General features: G+C 42.1%; 1 protein-coding gene across 1 annotated transcript in view; it reads right to left on the bottom strand.

The window, feature by feature from the left end:
• The window catches only part of cacna2d3a (calcium channel, voltage-dependent, alpha 2/delta subunit 3a), a 129,936-nt gene that overhangs the window by 48,365 nt on the left and 56,228 nt on the right, over window positions 1–25,343 (bottom strand). Inside the window, exons 5-11 of the mRNA XM_069659573.1 lie at window positions 25,103–25,265; window positions 20,186–20,317; window positions 18,389–18,600; window positions 17,303–17,377; window positions 11,261–11,350; window positions 10,615–10,728; window positions 1,634–1,712 (exon numbers count right to left, since the gene is read on the bottom strand). Coding sequence (XP_069515674.1) covers window positions 1,634–1,712; window positions 10,615–10,728; window positions 11,261–11,350; window positions 17,303–17,377; window positions 18,389–18,600; window positions 20,186–20,317; window positions 25,103–25,265 — 865 coding nt within the window. The remainder of the gene's footprint in view (window positions 1–1,633; window positions 1,713–10,614; window positions 10,729–11,260; window positions 11,351–17,302; window positions 17,378–18,388; window positions 18,601–20,185; window positions 20,318–25,102; window positions 25,266–25,343) is intronic.

The raw sequence follows: 25,343 nt of genomic DNA, 5'->3' as shown, positions 1-25,343 counted from the left end.
AAATCTTGGCTGAGTCATTGTGCTTAATTGCTGCCATTTTATTAGCTGATTAGATATTATTGTTAACGAGCTGTTGAAACCCAATCAAGTTCCTGGTAAATGTATGTTGCTTAATTTTTCCGCTCAAAACTAGCTTCAAGTGGGGGTGTTATGCTAATTTTAAGCTTAATTTTTCCTGTGGAGATACCTGTGGAGTAGCTTAGCATAATTTACAGTTAAAAAAACATTTTTCTCACACTGGTGCACTGTGCAGACCCTCATACAGCGTCTGCCTGAAACGACTCAGGTGGCTCTGTTCCTTTAAGAAATCCCGCCCCCACAAGGCCGTTTTCTTCTGATCGGCCAGCTCTCTGAAGCCTGCTGAGGCTGCACTTTGTGACATCACAAAGTGCAGCGTGTGAAACCTGGCGTTCACAGCAGCCTGCAGACTGGGCTGAGCAGCCTGGGGATTACTGCAACATACTTTTACCTACAGATTTGAAACTTCACTCACTTTTAGTATAAACGCCCAACATTGTAACATTATATATGTCTTAAAATGTGAAACAGCATAATACCCCCTCTTTAAAGTTGTCTGCTTGAACTTCAACGTTAAGGTTAGCCAACTGTAGCGCTTTGTCTATTTGTCATTTAGCATTAAGATTCATTTTTACCGGCACTAAGGGGTCTAGTCCAGGACCAGAGTGGAGTCTAGTGAGTAAGAAAGGCCTGTATCCTTTCCTTGTTGATTGGTAACCAAAGCCACAAGACTTAGAGGTATTAAAATCACCTAGAACTTCAAGTACTTCCTGTTTTGTGTCACTTAGCATTTCCAGAATCAGGTAAGACCAGGTAACACCTTTCCACCTGCACAACTACTCCTAAAACAGAGAAGACATTAAACCAAATCTCCTGCTGGTTATGTTGTGCCTCGGGGGCAGACTGAAAGGACTCTACTGCACACCTCCTGCAGGCTTGAGAGGATGTCACTGTCAGGGGCCTGAATCATCATGCGGCATCCAAACACAAACTTATGTAGCATCACACACACACTCAGATAAACAGACATTAAGCTCTCATCATTGCCACTAACACCATCAAACTGACTGGACTAGTTCTCTGATATCACTTCCAAGCAAAACTGTGGATGCCCTTGCCCTCTTATCTATACACATATACACCCACACACAGCTAAAAACACACGCACACCCCTTGTGTGACCTATGGCTTGCCTGTCTTATCTACGGCAGCCTGAGGAAATGGAGCCAGACTGTCTCTGTCATCCACCTCCTAGCTAAATATAGAACCTGAAGGGAAAGTGCTCTACACACTGAGACAACCATGACCACACATAAAGCAGCTGAAAAGTGGTGTATGGCATAGATAGTTTGGACTTTAGGCTTAGAGGAAGATATAATGTGACATATCTTGTTGGAGCAACTGGTACCAGCTGCCTGCTGTCACATACACATGCTAATTCTTATGAGCACTGACAAACACATGTTTGTGCAACCAAATGCACGCACACAAACAGAGCTAACACATCCTGAGCGTGTTCAGTTTTTCCTTCCTGTCTGACGGCGGCAACTTTCTTCTGCAAAAACAGATTATGAGGAGAAAAAAAGGGGTCTGCGTATGTGTTGTAAGATCCCACCTTTGTTAGCACAAGCCATCCATTTCAGATTATCTGCGAAGGCGGACTCTCGACCAATCAGGTACGGGAATATGCGGACCTGAGGAGAGAAAGCAGATAGCGTCCGTCAGTCATTTTAATCGCATTTTGATAGGGTCCAGCACACCACCAAATAGAAGATAACACTGTGTGAGGCAGGCAGGAGGCTCATCCTTTATCTGCCAGTGATTAGCTGGCCCTTTCTCCCTGTTTAATAGAGTCAATTATAGACTCATAAAAGTCTTTAACTTGTATTTTAGACTTCATTTAAAGTTGAAATAATTCAAACAATCATAATCAGCTCAAGAAATGAAACAATTAAGGATTAACAGATAAGGGTTTTAATACAAGATATCAAGAATCTGCAGTTAGACTGAATGCAGACAATAAACCATGTCAATATTTAGAGTTAAAAAATGCCAAATCACAGCTCTATGGGCGCAATCCAGAGAATCTTCTAAACTCTCTGTTGCCAAACCCATTTTTGCCCGGCAGTGCTCAGTTGGCTCCAGCAGCAGGTGTAGTTGGCAGGTGTGTGTGTATGTATGTGTATGTGTGAAGAGCAGGTTGCCAGATTGGACCAGATGCAAGCCTCTGGGGGCACAGCTGCCATCGCTCCCATGCCTGCATTTTTCACTGCCTCTCTGCCTCACCCTGACAGCATGTGTCTGTTTGTGTTTGTGTGTGTGTGTGTGTGTGTGTGTGTGTGTGTGCATGTCTACATGTGGGTATGTGTGGGTCTTTATCTGATTTTTGATGACGAAAATTGCAAAAATATTATTGTCAATTAACTTATTCACAAATGACATTACCTTTTTCTGTATTCAATTATATTTCCTTGTTCCTGCAGCGTGTCAAAGCCGAACTCCTTTTAAATTCAATAGTGATTATAACGGCTTCAGCTGACAAAGACATAAACCAGAGACGGCTAATTGTAGGCTCTGATTTTCGACTATGGATGTTTTTCGGCCTATTGTCAACTGTAATGAGCTTCACTGTGAATAAGTACAGTTGTCAGACTGTCATTTTTTAAGCAGCCCTCATTATCTGGCCCATAATCATCCTCTATTCATGCAAACCTCAGTCATTTGAATGACATTGTAAAAGAAAACCCAACACACGCCGATATGATCACGACCCCTACATGCAGGGCTATGAGTAAGAGGTGCCACGGTGGGCTTTTCTATTTGTGGTTATGTGTTTTTCTTCACTGGTAGCCAAGACTGAGGCCACACTGCAGCAGGCTGGTTATTAAATATGGAAGAGGTTTACAGCTGAGTTAAGTGCAGTGGAGATAAAAAGCCCCAGCATGCAATCCTCAACCTACTTGACTGCACAAATGTTACATAGCTGAGAATAAAAGAATACATGCATGTAAGGATAGAAAAGCACAGACGTGCTATTATACACATCTGAATGTATTCACCCAGACACTCATGTACATGAGTAACACACATGTTCAGGCTAATGCACACTTTACCGCCATTTTAACACGAGTACGCATGTATGCAAATATGTTCCCACTCCTACTTAATGTATTTAGCCCTTAACTCAATTATTTTATTCTCCAGTGTAAACACTAACGCCTGTAAGTATGTCTGCAACGCTCAGAACACAGACATCTCCCACTACTAATTTACAGCAGAGTAATTGTTCTTGTGTTCTGGAGCAATATGTAGCATCATCTAGGACCAGACAGGCCGACTGCTGGAAATAAAACCCCAGCTGGTTTCAAATGTAGGCCAGCTTGAGGAAGCCACAACAACATCCATGAAGGTATGTCATGATGATTCCTAAAATTATACTAGCTTGTATAAGGAGGCTCAGCACTGTCCGCAGAGACCGATGACTGTCATTTGTGTGTCACTTTTTTTGGATAAACAAATGTATATACTTTAAGTTTCCTGTAGTGTACTGTAGTAATTCACGATATGATAACGATAATATCACGATACAGCGATCAAATAATGATACATCAGGATTAGGGATAGACCAGGCCGATTATCGGCGCCGATATTCGGCATTTTGACGCATATCGGCATCAGCCTTTTAAAAAAAAAAATATATATATATATATATATATTTTTTTTTAATCCGATGGCCGATAAGAGATCAATTTAAAACTGGGTTATTTTGGCTCTGATGCATATGCTTAAAGGCATTTAAACAAAGTTAAGTGTTGGAGTTTGTATTATTCAAAATTTTTACGCCAATATTTTCACTTTTACTGCAAATGAATATCGGCTTCAAATATCGGTTATCGGCCTCCTTGACTACTAATAATCGGTATCGGTGTCGGCCCTGAAAAAACCATATCGGTCTATCTCTAATCAGGATATATGATTAACTTCTTCTTCGGCCAGTTCATTTCCCTTCATGTTACCCTTATTCATGTCAAAACCGCCACCGCGAGGAAGTAGTGACGCAGTGAGTCGAATAGGAGGGAAATCTCTTTAGAGCGCCACATATTTTTTAATTAAAACATCGATATTTGCCGAAAGCCTATCAATAATTGTTTCGCACGAGTCAGGGCGACAATATATTCCCGTATCGATATTTTGTCACATCCCTAGTTTATACAACACGTCTTTAATCTAACCTGCATAAATCAAGAAGGGATTCTATTGTTGATTGGGATGTTATTTTGTGATGAAATCCTGGTGTGAAGAAACTAGGACTAAATCTGGAGAGAGCATGTGAGTTCATGTAGCTTCAAACTTTAAGACATAAGCAAATCAGATGACCCCGGCCACACTTTGTAAAGTTAGCAGATCATTTTATTTCCCCTCCATTAATAAAACTTTCAAATCCATCTTTTTGCCTTTAATGAAATTCCTTATCTTGAAGTCTGCCTCAGTCCGACTAAAAGCAGGTGACCCAACACTTTTTAATGATTCCAGGCCGAACTCGGATCGTTCCGGGCGAATATTCAGGAACTGATCATTTTAATCACTTTCTTTGTACTCTTATGACACATTTCCGGACAATGGTACTTTTTTGCTTTGTAGTAGTCTACAAAGTTGTGTAGAGTAGTTGTAGTAGTCTGTTGTGTATTTTGTATTGGTGATTTGGCCCTGTGCACATTTGGTGTCCTGGGCGATCCGATCACACGCGGACAGCTCTAAGCCCAGCTGTTCACACCTGGCATCAACGAGCCTCTTCAAATGCGTCTTCAGTGACCACTTGTGATCGCATCTCACTTTCCCGCTCTGTATGCAAATGAACACGGAGCCTCATTCACCTTAACAAAAAACAACATATCATGAAAGAAACTTTGATGCAGACTCGCAGCGCAGAGAGGGGGAGTCACTTCACACAGAGAGACAATGCTTGGGTGAAATTCTTATGAATGAGGGCCAAGTGCAGAGGACATGCTTTCAGCGCCTTGTGGTAGATTCCCATATGAAAGAGACAGATACTACTCTGTCATTTATATTGGGATCTGAGGTCGCATGGGTCTTGTTCAAATTGTTTTTTAGTGGATTGTATCCACAGAGATTTTATACAGTCTGGACATCAAAACCACACATGAAATACGATTTCTGCAAATCCAATCTAATCCACAGTGAATGTGGGTCTGAATTGCGAATCTAATCAGATTTTCCTCAGATGCGTCTCGGCTCTGAAGCTCTGAGAGCTCAAATATCAAAGTGTCTTTTGCGTCATTCACAACAAAACACACAATGATACACTTAAATACAGAGTAATAGAAGTGCGTCAGTGGCTAAGCAGATTTGTAATGTTTACCAGCCTCCTTAGAAGAGTCCTGCAACACAACGTGACAGCAGGGTTGTTTGGAGGGCCAGATGATGGATCTCATGTTCTCATGCTTCGTGTGATGCGTGTTGGAAAGCTGCGTCACCAGTGTACGCAGTTTACGCCTCTGCTACTACCACAGACCCATACGGATCGTTTGGTGATGTTTAGACTCAAAAATGTAATCTAATTTCCCTGCAGTCTGAACAAAGCAGTGGTGACTGTGACTCTGTCTCCCTGTGCTCATAGCATCACCAGTCATAGCTGTTTAGCTGACCGTTTTTGCAACTGCACCCTGTGCAACCGTGGCACTCGCTTGAGTCCCCTTTATAGGTTGTAATGCTGCAGAATAGACCTAATAACCTACAGGCAGTTATGGCGAGTGCTTCCAATTGGAAAAGCAGTAACAATGTTGGCAATTGATGCGCAATGGGACCTCATGATACACTGCAAACGGTGTCACCAGATAAGGTCTAGGCAGTGCAGTGAGGAGAGGGCACAGCCAGGCATGGGCAAGGTGACATGTAGCCCTGCATATCAATCTCCTGAAGCAAGTGGGAGTACATGCAGCCAGCCTTCAATTTGTCTACACCTTCACCTCCAAGGTAAGCCGAGGCTGACAAGGACAGTCAGAACGCAGCATCTTTCATACATTTTTTGTATTGTCTAACTTCGCCTTTGTAGGGTGGCCTGCAGATGTGGCTATTGGCACACGAGCAGACTTAGGGCTGGTCTGCACAGTGATCTAAATAATGTAACCCAGGTCCAAAAACACTTTTCACCATATTACAAAGAAACTGGCTGTAAAACAATGAAAAAAAAGCAAATTTGAAACCATGAGATGCCGAGATAAACCGTCTGTTGGCTTTCACCCAAAAGAATAAAACACTTACTTTATCAGCAGACTCAGCCTGAGAAAGACACTAATACGCAATCAGCCCACAAATTGCTGCAAAACTTTCCATGTGCTGAGTGATCAACTTTAATTGGTATGAATCGGTGCCATCTTGCAAAAACCATATCCAGTTTTCATAATACATTGATGGCACAACACAGGTTTTTGTCCTCGAGGAAGGGCCGCGAGCCAAACACGGACAATCTGTCAGAAGATCAGCTGTCTGGGGAGGGTGCAGGAGGCTACTCTCTGGTGGTTGAAGGAATTTGGCGTCAGTACAGACAGGAAATGGGCAGCCCTTTACAGTCAGGGGAGAATGCTGATTTTATATTTCCTTATCTATTTTTACCTTTATTTTACCATGATTATTCCCATTAAGATAAAAGCCCTCTTTTAGAAGGGAGTCCTGGCAAAGACAGGAGCATGAAAAAGTTTCACATAAAAACAAAACAAAGAACATATACAATCAGAAGTTACATGCTACAAAATAAATCCTTCAATCAATGTCATTTGAATCCAGATTTCTGAGATACACGAAGGTGCTGCTCTGCCAAAAGTCAACTGTCAGGTAAAAGTGACAATATGAAAGGTAAGATATGAGTAAGGCCGGAGATATACTTGCTTTACAACCTTGCATTCACATACACAACCAGCTGCGTCATGAAAGTAATTGTTCACGTCTATGCATAACGCAGTTACTGGAGGATACCTTTAGAGGGCACACCAGAGAGTTCAGGCCGTATACCGCCTGTGCAGGATGTAAAAAACAAAACATGGCGACATTTGAGGAGGTTATTATTATGCTCATTCTGAGATTAATAGCAACAGACAAACAGACAAAACACCGTCAGCACCGACCCAGCATCGTTTCTCCAACATTTTCCTTCGTGCAGGGACTTAATGGTCCCGGACTTAGTTTAGTTTTGCAGGTTTCCCCACGACTTCTAAACTAATCTGTCACCAGCTATTTTGACAGGCATGTTTGTCGCTGTGCAGTGGCAATGACAATGTCTTCAGAACTTTCTGCCATTGTTGTCCCTGCTGCTGTGTTGACCCCGTCACATCCCCTCTGCCTCTACACTACCCCTGCTAGTCATATGCATACTGCATCTCGCGTACGCGTAGCGTTAATTATTGAGGATGTGCACAACTGACGCTCCAAACAGACACAGGGAATGTGTGGCAGCCATCATGTGGTTAAAATCAGTCAGTCAGGTTAAAACAAGCAATTTCTGGACTTGTCGAAAGATCTATAACTTTTGGTCCCTTTTATTTCAATGGTATTCCAACAGTTTTAATATAACTCTAGCCCCAGACCCTGAAACAGCTTTACTGGGGCACTCCTCAATGGTGGGAAAATTAGACTATAGTACACAGACAGTCTTGCTTTACGACATGGTGTTACCAAGAGATGCATTTTGAAAATGTGGAAATCTGACATAGCCCCCCAGTTTGAGACCTGGTTAAGCGAACTGACTGAGAGATTAAAATATGAACTGTTCCTCAGGATTTGTAACCCAGTGTTGCAGCACATCAGGGAATAATAGAACTCCCAGCCCTTTGCACTACACCCCTTCGCACCTACGTCCAAAAAATTCTGATGGATACATTATCAATGTAGCCCTAACTTGTCTTTTTTTTTCTTGTTGTTGCCGCTGGTCTTTTGTAATTTTTTTTTTTTTGTGTGTCTGTTTTGTTTTGTTAATTTATTCTTAATATATTTATACATATTAAAGCGTAAATGTTTGTGAGAGGGTAGGTACACATGTGTGCGTATGTGTTGTTAGATGCATGTGTACTTGTGTGTGAAGGTTTACACGTGTATGTGTGTATACTGCTTCATTATCGTTATCATTAATACTACTACCTTGTTTTGTCTTATGTTTTGTCTGCTTGATTTTAGACTGTATGCAAACCCACCATAAATGAAATGTTCCAAAAAAAAAACAACCAAGTATATCTCCAGCTTAACACAGAATATTTACAAAATTGTACACACACATTTGACAGACACGTGTGATGAAATGCCAGGTTCGCTTTTGATTCATTATTCTCTTTCTGGTTTTACACTGTGTTTAATTACTCTGTATTGTTCTGCTTAGAAAAACAACAAGCTAAAATAATAATGTGACAACAAGTGAGTCCTGGAAATAAAGCTTTGAACTGACATGAAAACACTCAAACACAATCACTCTGATGAATTGCCAAACACGGAAATCCTGAGCTGCTACGATGTAAGCAGTCAGATTGTCAGCTGTACATTAGCACTAGCAGGAGAGACGACAGTGACGAGGCATGAGTGAGACCACATGTGAGCACTGGTAGAGATCATGCTGGGAAGAGTATCATTACCCATAATTCAAGCTCAGCATGCGGCCCATATGTGTTAAGCTGCATGTGTACAATAGTGTACAGATATGTCTGTGTTTTTGTGCGATGTGTTTGTAGATGCAAACCTACATCTACTGTAAATCCTGTTAAATTATCCACCAAAACAGTTTTTTATGGTACAAAATATCAGTTCTTTGTTTTGCATTTCAGTCTGTACATTATGCTTTTTGAGGTCACGCTTCCAGAGTAAACACTCTCTATCTGCAAAAGGCCGTTATCAGAGCACTGTGACAGTATCTCTCTGAAAATAATCACTGGTGTAACATAAAAGGGAAATTCGTTTCTGAATGTATTTAAAGTTTTTCAGTGTCTGAGACTTTTAATCTGTAGATACCCGTTTTTATGGCAGTACTTCCTTTATAGTCTTGTGATACAATCAGCATATAGCTATTTGAAAGAAACGCCGTCTGCAGGCTGATAGTCACTTACTAATTTGCATTCTGTTATTCCAAAGCATGCATGCAGTCTCAGTTTGATGCTATACAGCGGTGAAGCCGTACGGCTGGTTGGAAGGAAGCCATTAAAAACCAACAGAGGAGAGAGAGAGAGAGAGACTGGACAGTGACAGAGACCGAGGACTTCTATTATCAGCGGGGCTTCTTCTAAATGGAACTATCTAGCAGCCTTGTCCCCTCTCCGCTCACTGCTGTTCAGCCTTGAGGCAGGAGTGAGAAAAGGGGGTGGGGTGGGGTGCAAGCGGTTTTAACAGGGGCCACACGACACGTAAACACATGACAACACAAGTGCAGCACTTATGGTGACAAATCGGCGCCCATATTAATGCATATAAACATACACTCAAACAGATCTAAATTGGCTAATAACTCATTTCTGGAGGCAAAGTCTGTACAGGCACATTATTATGCGTGTACCTCCTATATGTGTTAAGGTTGTATGCATCCAGCGTTGGCTTTAGTATAGCACTTCTGTTGGAAACCTTTTAAGGGTAAAAACCCTGTGGGCTTTCTTTTACAGGAGAAAATGACCCAAGAATAACCCTTTTTCTTCCCCTCCATCTCCCCTCTCTCTCTCCCCTCCCATTTCATTTCATGGCCTGACAGAAGAGCACCACAATTACCTTGCAGGACAGCAGAAAGACAGCTCGGTCCTCAGAGACAGGGCCCTACTTAACTCTGCTTTAAAGCCCTCTGAAAGGACCCCATACTGAGGCCGCTCAAGACCTTCTGCTTGTCAAAAACTGTCCATAACAACTTGTCCAAATACTAATACCTGGAAAAAACAGGCTCCAAATCGTAACGACAACAAAACAGTATATCCCTGAGAAACACTGACACATTTTGTCCTTCAATCCTGTGGTCAGATTGAGTGGGAGGAGCAGTTCTTCTCTAAAAACTGTAGTTATTACAATTGTATATCATCTGTACTCAATTCTCTTACTTTTTCGGTTGATTGATGTGAAGAATTCCTTGGTGTCCCTTTAAAATTGCGGCAAATGGATCTACTTTCTCATTCGAAAGAAAGTCATTCACAGCCAATGCAATGGGCTAAAACATACTAGATAATGAAAGATATAGGGGGTCATAACTAAACAATATAATATATTGACTTAACCTGCTGTGTGAGAACACACAGTGTTCCTGTATATAATTGGCACTATCATGAATTGTCAAGACGTGGGGTGCGTGACGCTTGCAGTGGGACCGCCTCGATTTTTATGTCCTTCATACTCAACACTCCCCTGACAAATTATATTCTGGATGCAGCTTTCAAATGTGTATTGTCGTCCTCTTTGTCGACTTCTCTCTGATAGTTGGGAACTATTTTTCCAGAAATTTGCTATCATCTCTCACTGTTATAGTTGAAAATAATATTTACATGTCAGTGCAAAGCTTGACAGGCATAGCAACAGTAACCAAGGCGGGTGAGACCTAAATTTAATGTGATGTGTTTAATACACTACCTTCCTATCCGGCCAGTTATATTTGGCAAAGATGGCATCATAAGTGTCCACGGCCCCGTCTGTCACCAGCATGATGGCCTGGCTACATTCACTGCCTCTCCCGGTCTCGTTGAACTAAAGAGGGGGGGAAAAGAAGGAAGTTAACAGAGGTAAATAAATACAAAATAAAGCTTCCCTCCAATCTGAAAACACACAACTTTAAATCAAACATTTAACTAAAAGTTAAACTAGTTACTTTACAGCACAGACTTTAATGTCTTTTCATGACTCACCTTCAAATCTTAAAAGCTAACTGTAAAAGCTAATGGACGCAGGCTACCTTTAGAGTGCATCACACCCCCAAGAGTCATTAAGCGAGATGAAGCAGTGTCATTGTAGTGTACAGTTTGATAGATACATAAAGTATGAGCATTAAGGGAGGAGAAGGTAATTGCCTGCATGTTTGGGTACATGCGTGTTTGATTAATTGCTTCCTCATAATGAGGCGATGTCAAACCAGTAACCTGAGTCATCAAGTGCCTTGTTTACTTGTTTTTTTTGCATGTTGATTAAGCTAATAATTACAGCGCGGTAATTAATTTTGTGCGTGGAACAGTTTCTTTTCAGCGTGTGTGTGTACGTGTACGTGCACGAGAGCATTACTTACATCACTGAGAAGATTGAAGGCCTCAGTCAGAGCTACGTCTAACATACCGATGCCTTGAGCAAACAGCTTGTCCAGGTGCTCCCGGAAGTGCTGGGGAAATAAAGTTTGGAGGAGAAAATGTTACGATCAGGGTGATAAGAAGACGGGGAGACAGAATTGGAGGTCATAGAAAATAAGACGGTGACAGCAACAGCAAAAAGATTTAAAGAAGGGATGCACAATACTGGATTTTTTACCAATATGCCGATATTTTCCAACCCTTTATGCCGATTTCAATACCGATATATAGGCACATGTTCTTTCCCACCTAAGAGAGAACATGAAGTCTCCCCTGTAGTGAAATTGATATCATGCCTCTTATTGTAGTGGCCAAAAAATGCCGTACCGCAGACATCTTGCACCCTTCAGGCTTGATGGAAGAGGCGTTGTACAAAAAGTCAAGCGTCTGATCACTTGCGTTTCTGAGCGCACCTGAATGCCGCATCCCCCCAAAACATGGAAGTAAGGAAGACGTGCCCAGACTTGTTTACTGCACCTACTACGGAGACATCAGTGATCGCCGACGGACTCTTTTTATCGTGTGTGCGTCCATGAATATGTAAGTTAGTTTTGCACTGATGTTTATGTTACTCTCTGTTAGCGTCGGCTTTGGCCACGAGTGTATTTTCGGCGTGTTGCCAACTTTTTTCCCAATGAATGTAGTTAGCACTAGCTCCAAAAGTCGCTAGAAGTCGCCAGATGATGTCATATGCTAATTAGCACATTGATGACGTCATACTAATTTGCATACGTCTTAGTGATTGTGAGCAGCGCAGCACGCTGCACTGACTGCCTGCACAGTGCTGCTGCGCAGGGGACAAGAGGAGAGAGGAGAGAGCAACTTGGAGCTGTTGGCAGAGGAGCTGTGAACTGCGATTACCCTGAGCAGCATTTACATGGGACTGAAGAACAATATTATACATTTCACAGATCTGAAAATGTCACTTTTCAGAAAATAAGTTGCCACGAGGGTCTAAAAAGTAGAGAAAGTCGCTGAGTGGGCAACACCCAGCAAGTCTGGTAAAATGACGAGAATGTGAGCTAACTGTTAGCTAGTTAAGAGTTGTGAAAGCTGTGTAACTTCATTCATCGTGCCGAGTTAATGTCGTAGCATTACGTCAAGCTTTTTTAGGGAATCATCGCGCATTTAGGCAGAATTAAAGCGTTGTTTTTTGCCGGAAAATATCGGCAGAAAAATGACCTGATCTGCCGATGCTGTCATTTTGAGCCATTATCTGCAGATACCGATAACGTGCCGATAATATTGTGCATCCCTAATTTAACCCCCCTGTTGTATGTGTGTGTTTTACAATTGATTGCCTCAAGGCCTCATGATATCCTCCACACGGCATTTGAACATATAAAATTGCTGATCACCACTTTCATTGGAATTTGAGTAGTTTAGTCAACTTTCTAACACCTGTGGTGTTCCCGGTTAAAAATGACCGCCATAGGAAATGAATGGGTAACACTAGATTATATTCATCCATCAGATGGAAAACATCCCCGTTCACATCCACACATTCCCCCACGAGGACAACACATTTCAGACTCAACACTTTTTGAACCAGATGCAGAGGAGATTTAAGTTGAACTAGAGATGGAAGACAACACTGATGGATTTTGGAAAACATTTTCAGTGTCTATTCTTTGTGCATTCACTACAGTTATTCATGTTAACCTCTAGTCTGAGACATTGTTTACAGCCTAAAAAGGTATTAAATTTGATTTGGTGTTAATGGTTTTTGTGTTAATGTAAGAGCAGTTAAAACAGACCGGTCAAATTTGACCGGGAACACCAAAGTAAGGGGGGAGAAACGAACACGACAGGAGGAGTCATTTGTATGTGAAAGATTGATCTATTTTCCCTCCGCCTTCTTTAAGCTGACAACTGTTCTGTCTAGTGTTTCTGCAAGTCTGTGTGTCTCTTCATAAATGTAATCATGCCAAAATGGGTACATTATCTCTGTGGCATTTTAATGTTGTCGGCAACCTAACAGGTCTCATGTGCATGTCTCATTATTCGCAGCAGCCTGGAGGCAAACCCACTCACACACACACAGCTGGACTCTGCACATTATCCAATTCAATCTATTTATAGCTATACAGATGCAGTTGTTGGCATTTCAAGCATCGCCTCTCAACTCCGGCTCCATCCAACTACCTGCAAAAATCCTTTCCTCCTTTACACACTTTGATATAAGCGGTAACATCAGATGCATTAATTAATAGATAAGACGGGGCCCGCACTCTGACATCATCGTCTTCCAAGCTTCATATTTTTCCAGCATTTTTCTTCCACTCACTCGACATTCATCTCCTCCAGTCTTCTGCTCCTTACTGATGGGAGGAGAAAAGTCTCTCAGCACACAGCAGGGGGCCCGAGCAGCGTAAGGCCATATCAGAGCTCGCTCGCTCGGGAGCAAACGCACACACACACACAATACAAACACACACACAGGCGTAAAACACAAATAAATTTGTGCACGAAAACAACCTCCCTGACACCCCCCCCAAATGGCAAAAAGACACAACCTTTCCTTTGATGTGGATAAAAAGGTTAATCGGTTCCAACAAAAGGCCGTACCCTGGAGCACAGCAAACTTGTGTGTGCGTTGAGATCGAAGCGATTTGTCTCAGCACAGCGGGCTATGTTCAATCCCTGGTGCAGCAGTTTACTTAAGTGGCAGAAAGTGTGCGCATGTGTGTGTGTGTGTGTGTGTGTGTGTGCGCGCATGCAATGCTGAGTTGGCCCAGTGTTTTGTGCTGCACCACAAGGCACTTAAATGTACATTGGACATCAAACCGTTCAATGCTGCTGACAGCTTTCATATTCAGACATGATCACAGGGTGCTGCTTAATAGAGCATGGCCACAGGGACATATTAAGGAATAAACAACAATATCTTAGTTTGCAGCTTGCTGAAGCCTGAGGTTTTGATTCTTTAGTGAGTTAGTTATCGCAACATGGAGGCAGGTGCCACTCTGATAAACGCATTGAAAAGATATGGAGAAATAAAGCTGGTGTATTTTGTGGGGATGTGAGAAGGAAATACATGTTTCAATATTAAATCATCAGGTATTGCAATGACTGAAAATGATACTCCGCATATAGTTAAACATCATATTAAGTACAGCATACTGACAGGTGATGTTTAAGTCAGGTTTAGGCCCCGTAGCGGTTCATCTCATCTCTTTTTCTGATCTTGCCCTGTACATGGGAACAAAGTCCTCCTGCTGTCTTTTATCTGTCAAACTCGTCACTCTAAATCTTTTCCCAGAAAAATACAAATAAAGACACTTCCGTTCTGCATGCTGTAAATTGCAACAACCCTTTGGCAGCGGTGATAGAAATTAATAATTGCCAGATGTATGATCAATAATGCTAAAAAAAGGCTAAATGTACAATAAGTTTGCCCTTTCAAAGAAACCCACAATAACAGTTAAGCGATGCATCTGTCACTCATTGCATCTCTGCACGAGCGCGGCTTGCAAGCAGCTTTCCCCCGAATGTGTGAGGATTTAGGCAGGGATGTGTATGGCTATTTCAAAAACAGCACCAAGCGTGCGGCGCAGCTACAAGAGTTTCAGGAGTTCTGTCATGTTGAGCCTCATAAACTTCTTAAGTCAGCACAGACCTGCCGGCTCTCTCTGCACCAAGTTGTCAAGCGAATGTGCAAACAGTGAGACGCAGTGTAGATATGGTGCTTTTATTTTGAAGGGTAATAACAGAAGGAATGATTGTGTACAGTTTCTGTCTTGTACAAAGGACGGGACCTACGTGTTGTTACATTAATACGGTCCGCAGGGCATAGTTTTGCAATTTAATGTGGTATTTTTTTCATATGTACGATCATTTTAAAGCTGCAGTACAATATTACTGTATTTTCAGTCTGGCAACACTGATTACACTACAGCCACTACTTTCCATATCTATGAACATCTGCTTCAGACCAACACAAGAAGCTGTTCTGCTGTGAAATAGGCCGACATGCGGGATCCTTGCAGTTTTTTCGGTTTTTTAGCGGTGGCTAATTAGACCAATAACTAAAGGTGCAATATAGCCAGAGGAATGTGTATCCTCAGGAAGCATGAATGTATTTATGACCCAGTTGAAGTTTGGGTATGAAATACCAGATTTTAGAGAGACACATCAGTAGGTTTTAGTCTCTGGTGTGACAGTCACTTCCTGCCCCCAGCTGAAGTAAACGATGCTAGTGTTATCTTCTGTTGCAGACTGCCTTCCCTCTTAGCTGGCTGACTCACACAGCATTGAACTACCATCTGGAATTAAACACATAATGCTAATACATATGCATAAGTGTACACTCACTTAGAAATAAACATAAATTAAGTTCAACACCGACACACACACACACACACACAGATGTAAACACACATAATTCTACAGTGCCTGCATGTGTTGCAGTGAAAGTAGTACATCCGTTGACTGGTCTGGGCTAGAGCTAATTGAGGTTATTGAATTGAATTTAATTTAAAAATTGACTTTGAGTTAATGGGAATGTGAAATGTTAAGAGTGAATTCTTCTTGGGGACCTTGAGATTGAGTTTATACCGGAGGCAGCAGACAGGGGCATAAAAACATCTTGTATGGACTCTCTAGTCACTTTACATATACACAGTAAAACACGCAAACATTCCCCTCACCACATTTAGGAAAATACGAAACATTAACGAAGCACTCCATCAATACTGTAATAATACTAATACAGGCATTTTACCATTCAAGGGGTACATTGTTTTTTAATAATACGCCCGTTTTAATTTTATAAAGCCTTAAATTATAGGGGCAGGGTCACTTGATTGACAGGTGGATCCTGCTGGCTGTCTGCTAGACGTCAACACAGACACACAGACTCTGAACTTAACTTCGCCTGTTTGTGTTGTTGGACTTCTTTAATTCAAAATTTGGACAAATATTGTGTCTCACTGTGGGATTTATGGAACTTTCTGGCCGTGCAAGAAGTCTGTGCTTCAGCTTTTCGGAGAGTATTATTGTATTGACGTATTTTTAGCACCAAGTAGCAGGTATACTATGCTCGCTATAGCTGGCTTGTTAGCCTGTTCAGTGTTTATCATACATTTTTAAATTTATCGGCCAGTAAATAGGAGTCAGGAGTTGTTGGCTTTTCCCTGGAGAGATTATAGCGGACCGTAGTGGTGAGAAGACCGGTTATTCTAAGTTTCCTTATATGTGTTGTTCACCCGCCGCAATCTCACCGGGTGAGCTAGCGGCAAGTATGCTACGTTTTTTGTCAGGTCACCTGTTGGTGACCTGACAACCCCTCGCTCCTCTTATCCAAATATGGTCACTTTTCTCCAGATAACCAACATGGCGGCGGCCATATTTCAGCTTCATTTACGCAGTTGAGGAACCAATGTGTGACGTCATAGTGGCTACATCCATTATTTATACAGTCTATGATTAAAACCAAGGAAGCAGAAGCAGAGATTTCTCATGTTTATTCCATTCTTTCTTTTTTTCAAAACCCTACATTACCCACAATTCAAGCCGACCGCTGATAGCTCGGCCAGAGAGCCGGTAGTGTGATGCACGAAGTTGCTAAATGAGCTATTAGTCTTCATACCCAACATACATTTCCTCAAGCGATATCACTAAAGGCAATTTAGCAAATTTTTGCTCAACTACCTCAGAGGCCGAAAAATGCCTTTTTTCACATATGCGGTTGAACTCCCTTTGACCTGTAAACAGACTTTGATGTGTAAAATCAGATGAGTTCCCCTTTAAGGACACCAGTCACAGAGAGATCAGGACCAACTCTCTGGAAATCACAATGAGAGCATCAACACTCGCACCCGCCTGCTCAGAGACACTTTGTTTCTGCAAGCAGGCTGATTAAAAAGGTCACACACAGGCGCACACATCCTCTGTTCCTACTGCCCCTGAACATGACCATGATGTCCATCACAATGATATCTAAGGACAAAACCAATAACATTAAAGGAAGGGAATAAACTTACATCTTTGTTGGTGACGTCTGCTTGGACCAGAGTTCCATTGAGGCACGGCTCCACATAATGTATTTCCTCATTGTACTGAAACAACACAAAAGGAATCATTCACATAATTATCTTTTATTTCGGTTTAATCCAATGCTCAAAAGGCTAAATTGAAGATGTTAGGAACTTCTCTCATCTAGATGAAAAGCACACACACAGTCACACTCTGTACAGTGCACAATGTACCCAGAGCCTGCCGTTTCGTGATAATACTCACTATTTAATGCATGAGTCTGAATAAGACTTCAAAGTCCAAGAGAAAGAAAGGAAGTGGGTTCCTCCAGAGGCAGCACATTTACCCAAACGTGTGTACGTACAGAGACAAACACGCGCATATGTGCAGACTAACGCTGCACAAGATGCACTTTTTCTCTCACTGCTGGTACTTTAAACAGAATTCATGACAACTTTCACACAACTGCACGTCTTTCATTGGAGAAACTCCTTCATGCATTTAGACGGTGACACAGTAAAAGTTGGAAGAAGAAAGAAGAAGCAGACGAGTCAGAATGACACATCCATTAAAAGAGTGTTTGGTGAAAACAATATGTTTCCGCCTGATTGCCCAAATCCTCCTTTTCTTTACTTTTCAAAAGAATAATTTTCAAAATAACATGATTAGGATATCAAATGATAATGAAGACTTTGTTCTGTGGAGAAAGAGGATGGAGGCTGGCAAAGTGACTAGCTACGTTTTGATGTGAAATATCATCAGACACGCACACACACACATATAGACACATAAACTCAAACACACACACATACGCTTGTGGAGTTTCATCAGACTGAGATGCGATAACAATGGTTTTGGTGCCTGAGGCAGGATCCAATCAAAACTGTCGCTTTTGCAATTCAAATCTTCATTCAGCTGCCTGCTAATTGGTTGTGAGCGTGACAGGAGAAAAAGCTGATTCGTTCCAGCGTTTTCTCTGATCCGAGGAGGAGAGGATGTGGAAATGTGTGTTTGTGTTTGTGTGTGTGTGTGTGTTTGAGGTTAACTGGTTTATGAACCACCCTCCAGCTGTGTTCACATCTGCACAGACTTACAGCGATGATGTTAAAAAAGTCGTCGTCTCCGAGAGTGTCCAGTATGGAGGAGACAGTCTGCCTGGCGATGGTCAGCCTGAGGCCTTTCATGCTGCCGCTCACATCCACCAGGATGACCACGTCCTTTGGAGAGGTGGCAGCCTGGATGTACCACTTCCTGTTGCGACAGTCAAAAGCTATGACCCCATGTTCATCTGGCTTCCACTTGATGCCTTGGAGAAACAGAGTCAGAATCAGAAAGGTAAAAGACAAGTGAATGAATTATATGAAAGGAAAACAAACATCACCTTGGCTGTTTTCTCTGAGCCATCATTTGCTTTTAAAAACTACCGTAATATTCGGTGTATACGAGGCACTTTTAAGATTTTATTTTTCATCTAAAAAGTGGGCTGTGTCCTATATACCGGTGCGACCAATATACCAGTATAAAATGCAGAGAGAGGTATGTTATTGTGTTACAGTATTTTACCCAGACGATCGCACTATCCGGTTGTTAAGTGGCGATGTTACATCTACGTGTTAAACATTTTGTCCAAGCCGCTACAACGTCTCCTATTTACAACATGCCGCAGTGCTGTTTTCTTTGCTGTTTTAAGTGAGGAAAACTAACTTGATTGTTGCTAACGCTTCGTCACGGACATGCACCGTCATGATCTCCATTGCAGCTGCAAACCTCACAACAATCAACGTCATCGTAGGCTGCCAGCTACCGCTAGCTACAACAGCAGTAGCTAGCAGGATTGCAAACTAAACATGGCGAAAACAGATGGTAGGCTGTAATTTGTGTGTGTTTTGAATGAAAATAAATTGAAATAGTGTTGAAACAACTTGTAGATACGTTTTTATTAATAAATAGCTATAGAAAACCTTATTTCCCTCTGGGATAACCCCAAAAACAGACTGCGTCTTATATTCCGGATGTTACGGTACCTCTGCCCCCACAGTAAGCAAGTTTTAGTGATTAAGTTATGTACAAAAATACACATTTACCCCTTACTTCATGTAGACAGAGATGTAACATCTCTGCTGCCACCCCATTACAACACAGGTGAATTTAAGGCTCACAGCATTGGAAAATTACACTGAAAAATTCAACAGTTACATCCCATTCAAGACACTTTTCTCCTGTCCAAATTGCACTGAATAATTCACTGAAAACGCTGTTTTCAGTGGGACTATTTCTTTCCAATTTTTCTTTAAAGAACACAATGGAACAAATTTAGCTTTCATCTTTGAGTCTTTATGCTGCAATAACTTTGGAGGGCTGCAGGTCAGAAACTAACAATGGACAGTGGAGGAGGCCTTTTGATAGGCAGAGCTGCACAGAATGTATGTGCAAGAAGGAGGCTGAGGCCTGTGATATTAAACAGCATAATTAAAAGCACAGGTTCAAGAGGACAAAAGATAAAAATATAAAGGAGGAAAAGGGTTTTCATTGATTTCCTTATATTATGTGCTGCATATAACCAACTCCTTTCAATAGGCTTCTTAATTATGCACCTTCTGTTCTCGTTCATTGCACTTCACCTGAAAATGTGATTTTTATCCATTTACTTCGCCCACTTTCTAATCTCTACAACACTCTCTCGCAGGTCTCTCTTTATCGCCCCCCCTTCTTCGTCTATCTTCTCTCCCCTCTCCTCCTCACCGTGCCAGCCTCCAGTATCCAGCCGTCAGTCACTAAAGATTTCTACACACCCATCCTTCTCCTTTAGGTAGACGGCAACTTCATTCCAAACACACACACGCACACAGAGCTCCAACCTAACACACATCCACCCTCACAAACACACTTACCTGGGTACTGCCTGAAAAAGCCTTTGGCACTGCCAAAGTACTGCCATATGAGTGATGGGTCCCTCTCAAAGTTATCCACAAACACTTTATTCAAGGCCTCAGACCAGTACACTCCGTTGACGATCGCAGAGTCTGGCGGTTGAAGGGAAAAAGACGGGGAGACAAAGACAAGCGTGGAGAGGGAAGAAAAGACACTATTTGCGTAAGAAGGTTAATTTTGTTTTAGAGTGAAAAGGATTAGAGAGATGAAAGAGAAAAGGGAGAGGAGAGACAATGGATTATTCTGCTCTCCAAAGGCAAAATGCAGGAAGTGCAAATGTGTTAAACATTTAGTCAAAAGCTGAATCTGACTTTGTGGCAGCTGTTAAATAATATGAAAATGTTGCGCCAAAAAGTGTATAAACTGTCTAAATCTCTGCTGTGCAGTGTCTGCATTCTGGTTGGAGCAAGTGCACTAAAGGCTTAGTGATATATGTGTTGCACTCTCTGTCGCACACAGCTCACCAACAACAGAGCTTTGTCCAGTGAAAGCTTTAAGATTGCTGAAATATGAGTGATTTAAGCTAAACTTGAACAAAATTTTCCTTTTGATTTGTTATCGATTTGCTATTTTTTTGCATTTTGCAAAATATACATTTTTTTTTTAGATAACTAAGCAGAAGCTGCCATCACAGATGCACTATACACAGTATTTAAATTATTTTAATTGTACTTTATTCTTTAAATTTGAATATCAATAATAATTGTAGACAGAGAGACACCTATAAAAACAGACAGAATATACGACATTTAATTACTACTTAAGAAATACAAAACTCATTTTGGTGCAGGGAAGTGTTAATGTGTGTCCATGTGTAACATACACGATGTCTCTGCATGTATGCTCATGTGCATCTACACTACACCTTGTCCTTTTGCTTGCTACTCTATCCAGCAGGATTGTGATGAACTGTATATTGGGTCAGATCCAATCACTGAGTCTTCTTTTCAATCTACAGACTGAGAGCGTTATGAATGTAACCGGTTAGCAGAAAGCTAAGCTCATTTCAGCCGCTTGCAACCACAATTTAGCCTGCCTCAGGAGCAGGGCAGCCGAGACGGAAGTGGAAAAGGATCCACAGACAGACGGACACTTTGTACAGTAAGACACGTACACAAAAGCCTTAAGAGAGAGATAAAAAAGAGAGCCAGGGAGGCAGGCAGAAAATGACTGGGAGACAGTCAGACAGACAAGTACCTAATGGACAGAGAGAAAGAAAAGCAGATAACAGATTTCCCATCATCCTCTATGCTGGCAACATTGTCCTGCTGTCAACAGTCATGCCAATAAGCCATGATTGAATTAGCCTTCTGGAAGCTAGCACACTGAAGCCCTCTCTTGATAGTAAACACCCATCCACCTCTGTGGAGTGGAGGCTGGATTTGCTCCAGGCTCCATTTACACAACAATACGGTCACTTCTGGATCAGTTTGAGCGTCTATTACAGTCTCAACTCGTCATGATGGAGGAGAGAGTACAGGCTCGACTTTCCCCCTAAGCTGTCATTTAAATTCACCTCGACTAATGCACTCGATGATTCAGTCTGATCAAAGAAGCTCCCATGATTCTATATATTCACACGTGCACATGGACTCAGATTAAGGAGCAGAATTGTATAGGTTTCCCAGCAGTCAGAGCGATCGGAGCTGAAATCAACTTTACTTTATTAGGTTACTGATGATGATTAGGGAGGAGGGCTTTAAAACGAGTGGAGAAGGAAGCGCGAGTAGAAACAGGAGAGCAGCAGTAGGTGTGTGTGTTTGCTCACGTGAACGTCGTGTACATTAGTGTATCGACCCGCTGTGAATGTGTGCATGGCTTCACTGCGTCCGTGGTACATGTTCCTGTCATGTAGCCCCGTGAAGTATGATGGTGTTGCCTTGTGGTGTGAGTTTGGAAGATGGATGTCAGACGCGGTGTGTTCCTCCTGCGATTAATCTCCGTGGGCATGCAGCGCTCTGCTATCATGGACTTAACCTCTAATTCATCACCGCTGCCACCAAACCATTTATGAAGTGTACAAGCAACAGCCATCCCTCCAGCTGAATGACAAACAGTTTCAGGGGACAGCGACCGGCTCCTACTTGAAGCTAAAGCGCCACAAGATAATCGAGCCGATTTTGGGCTCGATTTTGCTTCCCCCGATCTGCTCCGATTTCAAATTGTAATATTAAACATTCAATATTTACGATCCATTATCCTGTTGTGTGGCGGGAACCCCGATGACGGCCGAGCACGCAGTCTGTGGATTGTCACGTGGAACGAAAACAATAGCCAATGGGGAAGCAAGCTGACTGAAGAAGGAAGCACAACAAACGCAGCCAGGGCGACAGAAGCAAACGGGGAGCATAAAGTGATTCCTGCCCGTCGTCCGCAATGTTTGTTTACTCTAAAGTAACATAATACATTAGGTACGTAACATACCTGCATTGGTTACTGTAAAAAGGTTTCTCGATACCTTCTCACCTGCCCCAGATTCCCACACAGTTCCTGCAGCCAGGAGAGCGATAAGGCTTTGAGAAGCCACCTGTGCCTAGTTACATGCTGTGTGGTGCCCTCAATTAGTTAATTGTTTCTTGTTGTATCCAAGAAGAGGTTTTTAATTATCATGTTTTATTTTGTCAATTTGTATAAATGTGTTTCCCACTTGGAAATATTATCATTCCATGTTGATGTTTTGTGTTTGACTCATGTTTCAGTGAGCATTACACTCTCTGGTTTCCCTTATACCCCCTGCGATGGTCGGATCCAAATAGGGCGGGGCCTGCAAGTAGTATAAGAGTGACCCCGATCTCGGATCCCATCGGCTTCAGTCTGAGACGATATAGCCTCTGGGGACACCGGTGAACGTCTTACCTTTGCTGAAATTTCAACATCATAGTGCAGATTTGTAAAAAGTAAAAATTCAACTTTGTCAGGTCTGTCCTCAAGAGGTGAAGAAAACGTTTAAAATGCTCGTTTGTTCAACGGAGGTCGGATAGATCTGATGCATTCTAGGAAGTTGGGAAATCTGAACGCTGAGCGGCTTTTGTGACAAGGGAATTCATCTCAAGTAAAATTTTAGATCTTGAACAGATTGTTGGCTGAACTTGCTTCAGGTGTCTGTTTATAGAGATTAATAAGAAGCTAAATCGTCGTCAGATCACGCTGATGGGAGCTGGGATGGCATTACGGTGCATTACGTTCCGCCTGCTTTTGCTCTCCTCACGTACTGTATTTCCTGCATACGTTGCAGCCTGCTGATACGTGATTGGTCGACATGACTTGGACTACAAGCATAGTTCAAACGGAAACCAGAACACTTTCCTTCCCGGAAATCCACGTCCCTGCCTACAGATTCTACTGTAGACTACTCTACTATGTAGAATCTGTAAATAGAGATTAGATTGACCCAGACATCGTCTGCAGAGAATAGTTGTTGGTGGCAGCTTGCTGTGAGGCTGTTTATTTTTCAGTTGTTTTAAGTTTTATGTTAATTAACCTGGAACTCTTGTTTTTCGCTCCTTTGCTTGCAATTTTTGATTGATAAAACCACACATCTTTTTGCTCACCACCTGTGCTGAACAACCACACTAAAATCCCTTTTTGTGTAGAATTACTATCAGTAATGCTACAGTTACGCAATACCTGGTGCATAAGCTACATTTGTTACATTACTAGGGTGCGTATGTTAGTACTTTTTAGCCTTTTTCCGTACCACATATTTATGGTTCCGAAAAATAACCAAACTGGAACCATTTTACTAAATTATCAATCAAAGTGTTGCACATCAAAAAGTCAAAATTTTTGAGTTATGTATGTGTGAGTTTAACTGTGAAACGTTCAGAACGCTTTATTTTGAAAATCTAACCGGAAGTTCCGTATTTATCATTCAGCGGTAGTGACTGAGAACGTGTTGCGTTTATCTCCTCACCTGCAACCTGTACAATACACCACACTACCCCGACCTCTTGCCTTTTATTAAGCAGAACGCTATTTCCTTTCTGAATCCTGCTGTATTAAGTAGCACACATACCACTACAGACTCATGCGAATTGAGAATGATTTAAAATGTTTAAAAAGTATAAAAAAAGAATCATTCACAAACTGTTTCCTTCCCCGAAGCCGCTCTGTCTCCTTTTGCTGAACCGTGATACTCTGCCCACCAACGAGCTGCCTGCGGTCCCAGCCAACACATCAACGTTATCAGTACCAGCGAACAAAGCCTGCAGATCTAAAACCCTTACAGCTCCCCCTCTTTCTCTCCCTCTCTCTCTCTTTCTGTGTGTGTGTGTGTGTGTGTGTGTAATTCTACTCATTTGCCTGTGAATCAAATCAGAATGACTCTTCCTCTCCGTGTATCGGCCCGCCGGTCTGCCAGCCTCTCCTCTCCTGGCTCTTTCATTCAATTTCTTCCCATTTCAATCTCTCCCCTCCTGTCACTCTCACTTGCTTCTTCTCCATTTTTCCACCTCGCTGTAATTAATCTGTTGCTCAGACCTTCCATCAGTCTGACTTAACCTACTTTCTTTTTCATTTACTCCCTCCCTCTTCTCCGCTCTCTCCCTGTATAATTTCCTTGCCTGTGGTAGCCGGGCTAAGCCGACATGACATTCCCTCTGTCCACTGAGCATTGTACAAGGCCATGACTTCATTGGGACGGACTTGAGTGGATGGTAAATTAGCAGAATGTCTGATTATTTAACTGCTAATTAAGTCAGTGTGTGGCAGGGATGATCCAAAGAGTTACAGTTAATGAACTCAAAGCCAGCGGACACCAGCGTACATCCACGTGCAGCAGCAATAGAACTTACTGTTTAACTGATGCATTATATTTTTATGGTTGTATATGTTTCTGCAGTCTGCATTTTGGACCAAGAAATGATCCGCAAACATACCTTTGTTGTACATGTTGGTGGGCACCTGCACCACGCTCAGACTGAGGTTGACTGACAGGTTGTTGAAGTGGTCGTTGGGCTGCAGCAGGAATTCTCCTCCCAGCTCCACGCTGTTCCCCTCCTCATCCACCTCATTGATCAGCACGGCGTTGAAGTATTCATACTGGAGATAAAAAAAAGGAAGAGATAAGATAGAAAGTGAGGAGGTTTCACATGTAATTAAACACTTTTGGCTCTTTCA

Source organism: Semicossyphus pulcher, unplaced genomic scaffold (assembly GCF_022749685.1).
Source record: "Semicossyphus pulcher isolate SPU_LCO1_2020_fin unplaced genomic scaffold, fSemPul1.0.p SCAF_13, whole genome shotgun sequence".
NCBI lineage: Eukaryota > Metazoa > Chordata > Actinopteri > Labriformes > Labridae > Semicossyphus > Semicossyphus pulcher.
Note: the sequence above shows the minus strand (reverse complement) of the source record. Positions and strands in the feature narration are given on the sequence as shown.